Raw genomic sequence first — 13,306 nt, forward strand, 5'->3', positions numbered from 1 at the left:
GGACACCGGAAAAGGTTCCGCAGAAAGAGGTCATCGGATGAGTTTCGATGAAACTGAAAAGTTGTTTCAGGGCATACCATAAAGTCAAATTGGTTTCGGCACATGCGTGATAATTCTTGGAGGGTGCCAGAATCATTCTGGAAGCTTTCTGGAATTTTCCGGGACAATAACCGGATATGCTCCGGAGCTGCCGGAACCACTTCAGATGCTTTTCGCAGATGAGAATCACTAAACCGGAATTGTTTCGGAACGCGTTGAAAATAATTTTGGTGGGTACTGGAAATGTTTTAAGCCCACATAAATATTTTCAGTTCGATCAGACGCTGAAAAATGTCGTCGTGAATAGTAAAAATCAGCTTTATTGTTACTTTATGGAAAGCCACCTTTTGGGGCTTTGCTCCAAAAGATCTTGGGGATGACATGGATGGATATGAGCCATTTTTGGGGCCCTCATGGGGCTGTGGCTGGCCACATAGGGTATCCCCCCTTGGGGACCTTCTTGTTCATTGGTTTCACTCCTAGGTCCTTGTGGAAGGACTTCATTCATGTGCATTTTGGGTTTTTGTGTGAAACTACCCTACCTCTTGGGAATTCCTATAAATAGAGGTGGAGGGGCAGGCCTCCACAGTCACTCTTTCTCACATACATGCCATTGCAATGGTCTGGCTTCTTCTCTCCCTCCCAGCGAAATAGTTTCGTAGAGCCGAAAGGCTGTCTGGGTTCCGGCAGGAACTAGTTCTGGACGGCGAAGCCCTGCCGGATAGCTGACACCGTATGTGTGCAACTCTGTAGAGAGGTCGTAGTTTCGATCTTAGTGCCCTGAGGGGCTGTTCGAGAGTGCCTCCCGAAGGGCTGTCCAAGTGACGGTCCGAGTTCGAAGGTCCTCCGGAAGGGCTGTCCGCGACACCGTCCGGGTGACTGTTCGACCCCTCCCGGAGGGCTGTCCGTATGGCGGATGAGGGTATACATCCTCGCGGTTGGGAGGTTGTAAATCCTAGCTGCGGGGATCTGCACCGCCGATCGTCATCGACTCTACTTCCGCTACGCTACGAGTCGGTAACCAAAAAAATCAAACCTTATATGCAGTCTTCATAATGGTCCTGGGCTGGTGCGTAAGTGGGAAATTTTTTGTTTTCTGCTGCGTTAACCTACATTTAAATGTCCAATTTGCACCTCAACTGCAACTCTTCCCACACCTGCCAAAAGAAAAGAAGTCCCTAACTTGTCAGCCCAATTTTCCTATTGGGTGGGTGAAGAATCTATTCATTTTATTAGAAAAGAAGGAGACCTGGAGTCGTCTGAATATGGCTGAAAGTCATGACAACAATCCAATTAATTCAGCTACGCATCAAGGGCGAACGCCCGCGCTAACCACGTCGGAGCTGGACCAGTGCGCTCACGCGAGAGCAAAGGGCTTTGCTGCATATCTCTCCCGCAGATAACGCCTACCTAGGCTAAATTTGCAGTCGCAGATTTTTTTTCACGCACGCGTCATCCCTCTCTCAGTCTCTCTCGTTTCCTCTCCCCCAGCTCTAGGGTTCCCAGCCCCACTGCACCGCTGCCACAACCCACAACCCCTCGCAGTCTCCCTTCCAATTCACCTTCTCTCCTCCCGTCATGGCACTGGATCATTCCCCCAGCTTCTTCGTGCGCAGCCGCCGGCCTTGTCCTCTTCACCGACGGGAGGAGGCGAGTAGCAGCCGCACCAGGCGGCCAGCAAGAAAGACGGCCGGGCATGGCTCCACCTCTCCCATCCTCGGATGTGGGCGGAGTCGGCGGTTGGGGGCGAGCGCCAGACAGGCAGAGGGAGCGCCCTGGTCGAGGGATACTAGTGGTGGGGGTTCCACCAACCGCGGAGGAGGAGGAAGAAGGGGCGATGGGCGAGTACTGCGCCGCGGCGGCGGCGGCGGAGGGGGAGCAGCCGGTCGCGGAGTCCGTGCTGCCGCTGCCACCGCCGCTAGCCAGGTACCTGTACGGAGACTATGACCGCTGCTCCACCAAGCAGGTCTCTTCGAGAACCTCCACGGCAGCATCTCCTTCGACCCGGTGAGTCACCGATTCGATTGCCCTTATCCTCTCCTCCCTCCTCCGCTAGTGTCGCTCTCCTTCGTCCCGCTTGCTTTTGTTTTCTTGCGGCGGCTCGGCTCTGCTGGCTGCCTTATCGCGGGGTTGATTGGGTTCGGTGCGGGATTCTGTTCGGTGGTTTGGGCGAGCAATCCGTCCGTTTCGGGTTGGTTGGCGATTCGATTCCTGCGCCGCATTGCTCCCTCCACCGCCCCCCCCCCCCCCCCCCCCCCCCCCCCCCCCCCCCAGTCTGTTCGTTCGATTCTGCTGCGTTTCATCGTCGGGTGCAGCAGTTTTAGTCCGATTTCAGTCTCATGGAAATGAGGGCCAATTTGGCCGCCCACCATGGATGTGCCGAGTTCGTTTCGTTGTGCTCCACGTGACCAAACAGCAACGACAGCACAAGTCCCCATCCCGCAGATTATCTGCTCCTAATGTATCAGCAGCAGCTGCTGGCGTATCAACTGCTTATTAGCTAGGAAGGAGTACCTTTTAAATTCGGTGGACCTTTTCCATGCTTGCGTGTGCTAATGTATGACATGTTTCCTCCACCAGAGAATAAGAATATTGTTGTCTCCTGACCTTAGTGAGGTCAACCTTGAGAGCGATGGGTATTATAATGGTTATTTTCTTTTATCAAATCCCAAGGAAGGAAGTCTGAAATCAGTTGCCGCAGTCAATGTTCATAAGCAAAACACCTTCTAGAATTGGCATATTCTGAAGAATGGTGGAACTGGAATACCTTATTGCATATCTCCAAAGCAGTTTTCTCTTGATCATTTTGCATTGCTATTTTCTCAGACTCCTTCAATTTAGTACAGACTGATTTCTTCTCTTCCAAGTGCCTCATTAATAGGAAATAAAATCCAGTCAGGCACGCAAGCTTATACAGATCCCTAATAATGATATACCTTTGTGAGACCAAGTGGTATTCAGTAAATCACAGGTTAACCGGGCTGTACATTTGGCAGGCTTGATATTGAGCTAAATAATAGGATATCAGCCCCTCTACGAGCTGAATTGCAGGGAAAATTTTATGTAGCAAATCAACTAGACCATTTATGCAGATATGCAGTCACCCAGTACTAGGCAGGGACGTATGTATGCTTTGGTTGGCTTGTTTATCTAAAAAATTCCAAAGAGATAATCATTCTCTGAACATTTTGCAGACAGAACAAAAGGGCCATTGTTAAATGAGATCCCTTGTTAAATTGGTCTAAGCGGCAAGATAATTACAGGGTTAACAGAGGGAATTGTTCACCTGCATAAGCACTCCAGGTTCTGGCTTGTCCATAGAGACTTGAAACCACATAATGTCCTCTTGGATTGTAACATGATCCCAAAGATTGCTGATTTTGGATCATCTAGAGCACTGCGTTCAGATGTAGCAGAGGAGCGCACGAGTAGGGTCATTGGAACCAGGTATCAGCTACGTAATATATCAATCATCACAACGTAATATATCAATCATCACAGATTCCCACCATTTTGTCTTCAGTTGCTCTAATCTTACCGCTTTGATATATTTTGTTTCACTTTTCAGTGGTTACAAAGCTTCGAAGTATGCATCTCGAGGAGTTTACTCGATGAAGACAGATGTGTTCAACTTTGGCGTTTTGGTTCTGGTGATTATTAGTGGCCGAAAGAATACCATAATCGACAAGCGAGGGGATATTGTTGGTGATCTTGTACGAGAAGTGAGACAAGTAAACATATATTTGAAGAATGATTTCTTATGGTTCACATTCACGAGATGTTTACTTTTGTTGCCAGATTATTATCCTTCTTTAGCGCTGCAGTTCTCTCATGTTGAATAACTATTTCAGGACTGGCATATGTGGAAGGAGCAAAGGTTGCATGAGCTTGTGGATCCATTCTTAGCGGGTGGATATAAAGTCGCTGAGATAAGAAAATGCTCTCATGTGGCAATGCCTTGTGCTCAGGAAGATCCAGCAGACTAGCCCACCATGACAGATGTTGCTGCAATGCTAAACTCTAAAAGCATAAGCTTAGCAATCGAGCCTAAGCAGCCCGCTGTGCTGATCCATGGGTGTGCCGACTATATAAGATCGGTTGCAAGACTGTACAGTGTGTATTCAAATGAGGCTAGAGGTAAATATATACTTCTATGAACTAAAAATCTATGGTAAAATAAATGCTCATGGTACTTGAGGTTCTTGTAGTACACTTCAAATGTATTTGAGAATCTGATCTCATTTTAAATGTTTGTGTGTTGCTTTTCTCCAATTCCTCGACAGGTTAATCCAATTGGGTGATACGATTCATGGAGTTGATTTCTTTGACATACTAAACAGGTATGGTACTATTAGTTCATGAACATAAGAGCATCACCAAAAAGATGTGCTTGAAAGGTTCCTACGAGCCAGATACATACCTCCAGCTACTTTCTTATTTTTATTTGTGTTACAAAAAGGGTAGTGTACAAAACTTTGGACAGGTGATGTTTTAACCAGTTAACTTGTTGGGTTCTTTACATTGCATTTTTTTGGGTCATTTTACAATGCATCCGGACGATATGAACCGTCCGTCGAAGAGATTTCGATGGTCTAGATCCGATGCAATACGCTGATGTCACGTGTATTATATCAGACCCCGAGGGGCATTTTTGGGAGAAAAAATATTTCGAACTGATCAGATTTTCCCTCCCAAATATTTCAAGGGTATTCTCGGTACAAATTTCAGGGCTATTTTCGGTTTGATTTTTATCCCGTTCGGTAGGGTTTATTCCTCACCGCCGCTAGGCTTTTATTCGTCGCCGCCGCTAGGGTAAAATGACTCTTAATCCTCGCCATCAGGATCTAGCCGCGCGTCACGGCCCCTCCCTCCCTCGACCTAATTCCCTCGCGATCTCAGAACAACATTTTTAACGAAGAACACGAGAGGAGGTGCACTTCCCTCTCCGCGGCAGCCGCCGGCGAAGATTCGGCGCTATCCCACCTCCCAGTCCTCCATGCGGGTGCCTACAGCCACAAGGTTATAGGCAACCTCTTTCCCACACCCCAATTCGTTGTTTGCGTCCTCTACGCATCTCTGCCATGGCCACAGCTTTGATCTGGCCATGCATCTCGTCCGAAGGCAACGTGGTTGGGTATGGATCATGTTCCGCGGGACTAGATGAAGCCGGTCGCCGGCCTCGACGGCCAGCCCCATTCATCCAGCCCTAACTGCAAGATCTACGAACGTTCAATCGTTGCATTCATACACTTATACATTTCATTCAACATGTATTCTTTCAATTTGGCTGATAGGTGAGATTTGGAGATCAATAGAGATGATAAGCTGTTAATTTTTGAATGTACTATAAACAATTCATAGCTTATGTTGCTCAATATGTATGATGCTCGCTTCTTCTTGTGCAATTACTGGACTGGGATCAACAGACTTGGCATGTGCTTTATAAGAAAAATTAGATTCACATGGGATATCCACCGTTTGAACATTGGTGTTAATTCTTATTATGATGTTTTAGCCTTGTTACGCCGAGAGTAATGATCCTCGCAAAAAGCAGAGAGAAAGGAATGAGCATTCAATTCTTCCATATGTTGCATTTCATTCTTTCGTGTTTAGTTATGTCCAACATTTGTTACATGCACACACTTGAGAAAGTTAGTACAAGTTGTAATCTTTCCTCTGTTTTGCAGGGCTATGACAGAACATGCTATGTGATTCCCTGAGGCAGGATGGATGTACCATGGCCACCCCACTGTGTTCCTGAAGGTGATCCCTTCAATTCAGCGCACGTCCTACCATGCCACACCATGGTCGTTGCAGCACCTGCAGAGCCCCCCTATGGTACGTGCTTTATTCTGGTTATCCTGATGCTCTCTTTTATTGGCTATGCGGCCTGCCTATGAGACATTGACTGTGCCGTTTTCTGGGACCGCGTGTTGATTCATGCAGTATTTCTTCTTCTGTTGTGAGGCTATGCTCATGCTCGTAGCTTTTTCTCTCGTATGAAAATAGACATGTCATAATCCATTATTCTTCTAGGGTTGCCCATGCACTTTTACTGTCACATGGTTGTAAAAAGCAAATATAGATTTCTACGATATCCCGTAGAGACCAAATTTATTTCAAGCAAAGTATTGTAACAAATATTATAGAAGTTTCACAACTTGACTCATCCGCAAATGACTAAGACACGACCGGGAAACCTTCTTCGGGGCTAAAACGCAACCACACCCTACTCTATCGCTTTATGGCCAAGTGTACACTCCACATGTAAGAATAAACCACAATGCTGGACTAACTGCTTGCATCCTCGTCGTCTTCAACCGCAGCTGCATCCGATAGCCTAGCATGGTACTGCTTGAACCTATTCCTGTATTTCATTTTGTTGTAGGGTGAATCAACAAGCACAACAGGTAGCTCTCTTCTGAATTTGTCGATGTAGGCCTGCATGCGAGGATATGTTAGTATCATTCCATATGTTTCAGAAAATGACAGAATTTTAGGTGTTACTCTACGTACTTCGTCATATTGCAACCTCAGTTTTACTCCTGTAAATAATTCGATGTTCTTCAACATGTACAGTGCACAACAAGAACTGCAACATTTTATGTTGTTAGATTAGCATTTGAGATATTAACAATCTAAAACAAAAACAAAAGCTAATATTGTTGACTGACGTCTCATCGAATTTTGGCACATTAATATTCCGTACTGGCCATTGCGTCACGTTAATGTCTTCCCATGCATTGCTTTCTATCCCATTGACTCGCATCGCAGCTCTCAGATGTGCTTCCATCCCACGTACGTACCTACAAGCCCAATGGGATGAGAAGTTGCCTACGTCTAATACTTACATACGATGTTAAATCCTTTGTTATAATTAAATATGTTGAAATTCTCACCGCGTTATTTACTTCTTTGGGTACCATACAGTGGAAAAGTGAATCAAGAACCTGAATCTCCTTCCTTCTGGGGTTTACGACCACAAGGAACCAGTGGACGTTTAAACTGTTCGTAGGTAGGAAAACCTGGAGTGCATAGATAGTTAGATCAACGTGCATAGTAATAAAAAAATTTGTTCTACGTCAGGTTAAAATACCATATCATGTTTCAGGTAGGTGGTGCCTTGTGTTGTTCTAGGAATGCCTGCCAAAGCGTACTCGTAGCACTCCTCTATCCTACCATCTCTTTCGAGCTTAGCGACGCTGACCACCCTCTCAATGTAAACCAGTTGGCCGTCCCTTGTGTCAATTGGTTCATCATGACGCATGAGCTGGATCGCAGCATCAACCACCTACAACAATAATCAAGTTAATTGTATTGTACAAAAATGAAACTTCATAAACTAATTTGTGAAATACTATCTTACTTGGTCACCCAACCATACGCCATCTTCATTTTCATCTTTATGGGTGAGGCATTGCAAATGCTTTGATAGCACGACAATGTCATCAACTAAGACTATTTGTTTTTCACGATTTGTAGTGTTGATCAGTGACGCCACGAAATCCTGTCGAACCACGTCTAGCTGGTCCCTCTGGGTTTCAGGAACTTCTGACCTCTTTTTTAAGTTGCTAGAGCCGATTTTCCTATTTTTATTGTTCGTGTCCTCCAAATCATTTGTACACTCTGATGGAGTCTTGTTTTTCCTTTTTTTTCTTCTCAGTATCGTACGAAGCATACTCGTCATTCTTAAATAATTGCAATACCACCCTTTTCTTTTCGCCCCCATGATTTGGTGGCGTCGATTCAACCACACTTACTTGTTTGCTGCTTTCGAAAGGATTCATCATGCCTGTCATCATCTGTGAAGGCACGGGGCTCTTCAGGATCTCGCGATCCCGTAGCCTTCACAGAGTGCTGGTTACTCCGTCTGTTGAACGGATTCTGTCATACGAAATAAACCGCGTGTTAGCCTTTAGCAGATTCTTGCTCAATTGTAGGTAAAATGTGCATCACCTGGAAATCTAAAGGCTTGTGGTGGCTTTGGAATGCATTTGCTTATCAAAACTAGGAGCTCCCTGGATATCATCCACCTCTTTCAAAAGCTTATGAACACCACTGAGATCCTGTTTGATTTTTACAGTAGCTCTTTCAAATGCTTCATCCTGTACATGGAAGATCACATGTTATGTCTGAAACGACATTGATTATTTCATAATTAAGTTAACATGCATGCGTACGTCAAAATCTTCATCAAGGTTCTTCATGGGGGCTCCATGTCATCATTTTTTATTCCCTGCTTACAATCGTGCTTAGCAGCGACCTCCGTGACATCCTTTTGTTTCCCCTGGTCAGAAGCCTGCTTAGCATTCTCAACAGAGGCCTCCATTAGGTGTGAAGGTGCCCCGAGGTCAGATAGATGTATGTCCTCCACTGCTGGAAATATTCCATCGCGTTTTTTCTTTAAAAAATACATGTTAGTCTGGGGTGTTTTCACAGTAAACTAATTTAGAAAAAAAAACTTGTACACGTAAATTTCCAATTATATATACTAATCTCATAATTCTAGGCTTACGTTCAATTCTTTGATGAGGTCCTCCATGAGCTTGCCATTTGTACGGGTACGCCTAAGGCACTCATCCATTTTGTTTTCAAGGGTCAACATCCTATCGACTTGTTCTGCACCGGCCTCCCACACGAGGGAGGACCCTTCTTGCAAATCAGTCAATACATGTCCGACGAGTACCTCAATCTGAGACTTTGAAACAGTTAAAATCATATAACGTCATACTAGTTGGAATGTTACAATATATTTTTGTGCCTGATGTAACTCATTTACCTGAGCGCCAGTCTTCGGTTTGGCCAGCGTACCATCTCGTGCTGGAATGAAAGGCCTCATCAGGTCCTCAACATACTGCAGTTTAGTGTTGTTAGTATGATTTAGAAAATATATATGTTACATAATCCAGGCAATGTGCTAACATTTTACCTCTCCAACTCCTAGATAATTATTCTGGATTATATTGTCAACCTTTTTTGCCTTCTCCTCGCTCCAGTTCTGGATCAGTGGCCTTAACCTTGATTCATACGAGATGCTAGAGTCCAATTGGTGCACTCTGAACTTCTCGTAGTACCATGTCTGCATGACAACAAAAGCAGTTCACAAACATTCTCGTACATTATGTAATGTATGTTAGGTAACTGATAATTGTACTACTATGAATTACCTGTAGCAGTGGTATATTCCCCTCCAGAATTGCCTCACCATTTTCAAAATTCTTCACGCTATCCATAAGATAGTCAAGCGTTAGCTGTCCAAGATTTGTGCCCTTTATCGTCTCAACGTTTCTAACAATCCCAATATATTTGTTATCCACATACTCCTCTTTTGTTCGGCATACATATTTGCCTATGGTTTGCAAGACAAATGCCTGACAAAATTTGTGGTGCTGTCGACTTTCATCTTGGCTAGCAATTCTTTGAAAGTAATTTTGGCGTCATTACGGTCTTTCAGTTTCTTCCACAACTCCATATTATCATCAAGATTTGAAGGGACGTGCTTCTTCCCATGACAGGGCATGTCTGTTATATGCGCTACATCTTCTAGTGTGATCCTACATGGTATCTCATTGATGATAAAGGCATCCTGCTCTGCGTCATATGAATTAGCGATGGCCAGGCACAGTACACGTCTAATTTTGATGCTAGGTGTCTTGAGAAGTCCACCCAGTCCTATCAACTGGATGTACATCCTTTGCCGCGTGTTTAATCCGTTTATGAACTCCTCATATGGCGGCAAAGAAGCATCCTGGGTTCAATGGATGTGCAAGTGTGATTAGATTCAGCATGGTATACAATTTAAACACTCATACAAACGAATACAGCTTATATATACCAACATAAAAATTGTGCTCTACGCTACTGCATGAGGTACAAGCATGCTGAGTTCCATGTATGTGCAAATACTATCATGTGATTCAGCTTGGTTACATTTGAACGGTCATCTAAGGTAATCTCCATTGCAAGGCACTTATCTGAAATAAAATAAAGATTGGAAAATAAAAAACTATCCAACCGTGGTCTACTCAACTCTAGGCGCTAATCATGGTCAGTAGTATGGAAATAAAACATGGGCCATTGATGCCTTCCATAACTCGTGCCGAAGGAAAAAAGAAGGTAAGCGCCCGCTGAACTAATTGGCATCGACAAGACCAGACGCTAAGATTTAGCCTGGAATTAATCAATGAACTGTCAATCTGGTAGGAAAAAATCCTAGCGCCCTCGCCTAACGCCCCCAACTTAATTTGTTTAAAAACGTGCTGAGTTACATGAATATGCAAACAACGAGTCGAGTAGCAAGAGATCATGGGAGGAAGATCGTGGCACGAAAAATAGCAGCGGCTGAGATCGTGGGGAGTTACCAGAGGATTCATGTTTGGCTCCGTCATTCGGTCTTGCTGGATTCCTCGGTTGCTCCGTCCTTCTTCTTGCTGGTTTGTGCGGCGCAGAAGGACAAACTGTGATCTACGAGGTTTCAAAGGATCCCTATTTATAGGGATCGTAACAACCCGGACATATATCTACGTATAGATTTTTTTGGTTGGAGGAAATCAAGGGAGGGGACCCACCTGGTTGAATATTAGGGGGGGGGGGGCGTGGAGAGTTTAGCAAAGGTAAGTTATGGTTTTAAAAAACTAAGGTAAGTTGCGTAACAACACACGTAGGTCTCCTGAGAATCACAATCATCAAAAAGATATCGTTCCTACTTAAAAAAAAGATATCGTTCTCGTTTCTTTGCAAATCAGCCAAAAGAACTGGACCGCTTTTATTAGGTTATAAGTAGTTCACTGGACCTCTTTTAGGATGAAAACTGGTTCTAAAGTCAGCTAGGATTGAGTCTTCACACGTGAAGTATTTTACTCTCTTGTGAAGCTATTTTATTGCCCATCCGATCTTGCATGCTCATGCTCATACCATTTTTCCTCGTATATGTGAGACCAAATTTTGTTAATAATACTGAATCATGTCTGGTGCTGCTCAAGATGGCATGACACCATGGTTTTCACTTCGGTGAGATTTCGATTAAATAACTGAACTTCATTCATTTCAGCACTCACTGCAATATTTGCCTTTGAGCCAAAATATTTCAGCCTCACTGAATTTCGGCCAAAATATTTCAGCACTCGCGGAAATTTTTCTGAAACTTCTAACTAGCGATGTTAAAAAAATTCTGAAACTTCTAACTAGCGATGCCAAAATATTTCAACACTCACTGAATTTTTTCTGAAACTTCTAACTAGCGATGTTAAAAAAAGTCTGAAACTTCTAACTAGCGATGTAATTGTTCTGAATCTCGTCAAGACTCCGACGAAACTTAGATATAAATTGAAGAATTCAATTAACCTTCCTAGGCTTCAAAAGTTCTGGTTGTAAAAAGCAAATATATGTTTCAACGTCTCCCATGCAGACCAAATTTATTTCAAGAATAGTATATGGAACCAGTACTGTGAAATATTACAACTTGATTAATCCGCACTGGACTAAGAACATGGCTAGGAAACCTTCTTCGGGACTAAAACCAAACCACACCCTACTCTACCGCTTCATAACCAAGTGTACACTCCAGATCTAAGCATCAACCACTGCTGGACTAACTGCTTGCATCTTCATGATCTTCAATCGCAGCTGCATCCGATAGGCTAGCATTGTACTTCTTCAGCCTTTTCATGGACTTCAATTTGTTGTAGGGCGAATTAAGAAGGACAACAGGCAGCTCTCTTCTATAATTGTCAATGTATGCCTGCATGGGAGGATATGTTAGTATCGTTCCATATGTTTACAAAATTGACAGAATTTTAGGTGTTACTCTACGTACTTGGTCATAACGCAGCGTAAGATCTTATCCCGTAAAGAATTCGATGTTCTTCAGCATGTAGAGTGCACAAGAAGAACTACAACAATTAATTATGTTAGCAGCATTTCGCGTATTAACAATGAAAAACATATTTAGAAGCTAATATTGTTGACTGACTTGTCATGTTGTCTTGCCACAGGAACATGCTTTACTGTCCATTGGGTCACGTTATTGTCTTGCCATGCATGGCTTTGTGGTCCATTGATTCGCAGCGATGCTCTCAGATGTGCTTCCACCCCACGTATCTGCCAAAGTCCATGATATGAGAAGTTGCTCACGGTTCATGGTTAGGTATGATGCTAAATCCTGTGTTATATTGAAAGACGTTTAAAATCTCACCACGTGAACCACTTGTGTTACTACGTAGCTGAAAAGTGAATCAAGAATCTGAATCTCCCTCCTTCTGGGGTTTACGACCACAACGAACCAGTGGGTGTTCGCCATGTTCGTAGGTAGAAAAACCTGGACAGCAAAGATGATTACATCAACATGCATAATAATTAGAAAAATAAATGTGTTTATGTCATGGTTAGATGGTACCAGATCATGTCTGAGGTAGTTGTCTCATTTCGTTGTTCCATGACTGCCCGCCAAAGCGGCCTCGTGGCAGTTCTCTACCTTACCATCTCTTTCGAGCATAGCGACGCCGGCCACCCTCTCAATGTAAACCAGTTGCCCGTCCCTTATGTCCTTAGGATGATCATGACGCATGATCTGAATCACAACATCTACCAACTAAAACAAAATTCAAGTTAATTGTACTGTGCAAAAGAAAGTTGATAAAATAATTTGGCAAATATCTTACTTCGTCACCCAACCATTTGTCATCTAAAACTCCATCTGTCATGGTGAGGCATTGCAAATGCTTCTGTAGCAGAACAATGTCATCAATTACCACCAATTTTTTTTATCAAGATTTGAGGTGTTGACAATTTCGGCCACGTAATTCTGTCGAAACTTGTCAAGGTCGGTCTCCATCCTCGAAGCACCTGTGTCTGTATCTTTTAAATTGCTTGCACGGTTTTTCCTGTTTGTATTCTTTGTGTCCTTGGAATCGTTGGTAGACTCCGATGGAGTCCTGTTTTTCTTTCTCTTCTTATCACTATCGTCCGGAACATAATCTTCATTGCACAATAATGAAGATGCCACTCTTTTCCGGATGCTCGCACGATTTGGTAGCATGGAATCAACCACACTATCTTGTCGCTGCTTTGCTAAAGAATCATCATAGTTGTCCTCATCAACTGGGAAGACATGGGGCTCTTCCGGCTCCCTTATTCCCTTAGCCTTGGCAGACCGGTGTTTGCTCTTGGTACCTGCCTCTCCCCCCACCTCAATACTGACATCTTCATCATCTTGATCTCTTCTTTCTTCAGCCTTTCGCACATTCTCATTGTGCCTCAAATTCAGAAG

General features: G+C 43.8%; 1 protein-coding gene across 1 annotated transcript; it reads left to right on the forward strand.

Annotated features, from left to right (window-relative positions):
• Positions 1–1,478: 1,478 nt before the first annotated feature.
• On the forward strand, positions 1,479–8,500 carry LOC109774962 (cysteine-rich receptor-like protein kinase 34). Its single transcript, XM_073499676.1, has 5 exons — positions 1,479–2,046; positions 3,608–3,761; positions 3,891–4,176; positions 4,323–4,379; positions 5,727–8,500. Exons 1-3 carry the CDS (start codon positions 1,736–1,738, stop codon positions 4,023–4,025), a joined length of 600 nt encoding a protein of 199 aa, XP_073355777.1. The 5' UTR covers positions 1,479–1,735; the 3' UTR covers positions 4,026–4,176; positions 4,323–4,379; positions 5,727–8,500.
• The last annotated feature ends 4,806 nt before the right edge of the window (positions 8,501–13,306 follow it).

This window comes from Aegilops tauschii, chromosome 5 (assembly GCF_002575655.3).
Source record: "Aegilops tauschii subsp. strangulata cultivar AL8/78 chromosome 5, Aet v6.0, whole genome shotgun sequence".
Classification (NCBI taxonomy): Eukaryota; Viridiplantae; Streptophyta; class Magnoliopsida; order Poales; family Poaceae; genus Aegilops; species Aegilops tauschii.

Bases quoted from the DNA above. Each gene is read 5' to 3' on its own strand.
- LOC109774962 (XM_073499676.1), top strand. From the start codon at position 1,736: ATGGCTCCACCTCTCCCATCCTCGGATGTGGGCGGAGTCGGCGGTTGG. The intron at 2,047-3,607 runs GTGAGTCACCGA...TTCACTTTTCAG, and splicing joins GCAGCATCTCCTTCGACCCG to TGGTTACAAAGCTTCGAAGT. The intron at 3,762-3,890 runs GTGAGACAAGTA...TAACTATTTCAG, and splicing joins TTGGTGATCTTGTACGAGAA to GACTGGCATATGTGGAAGGA.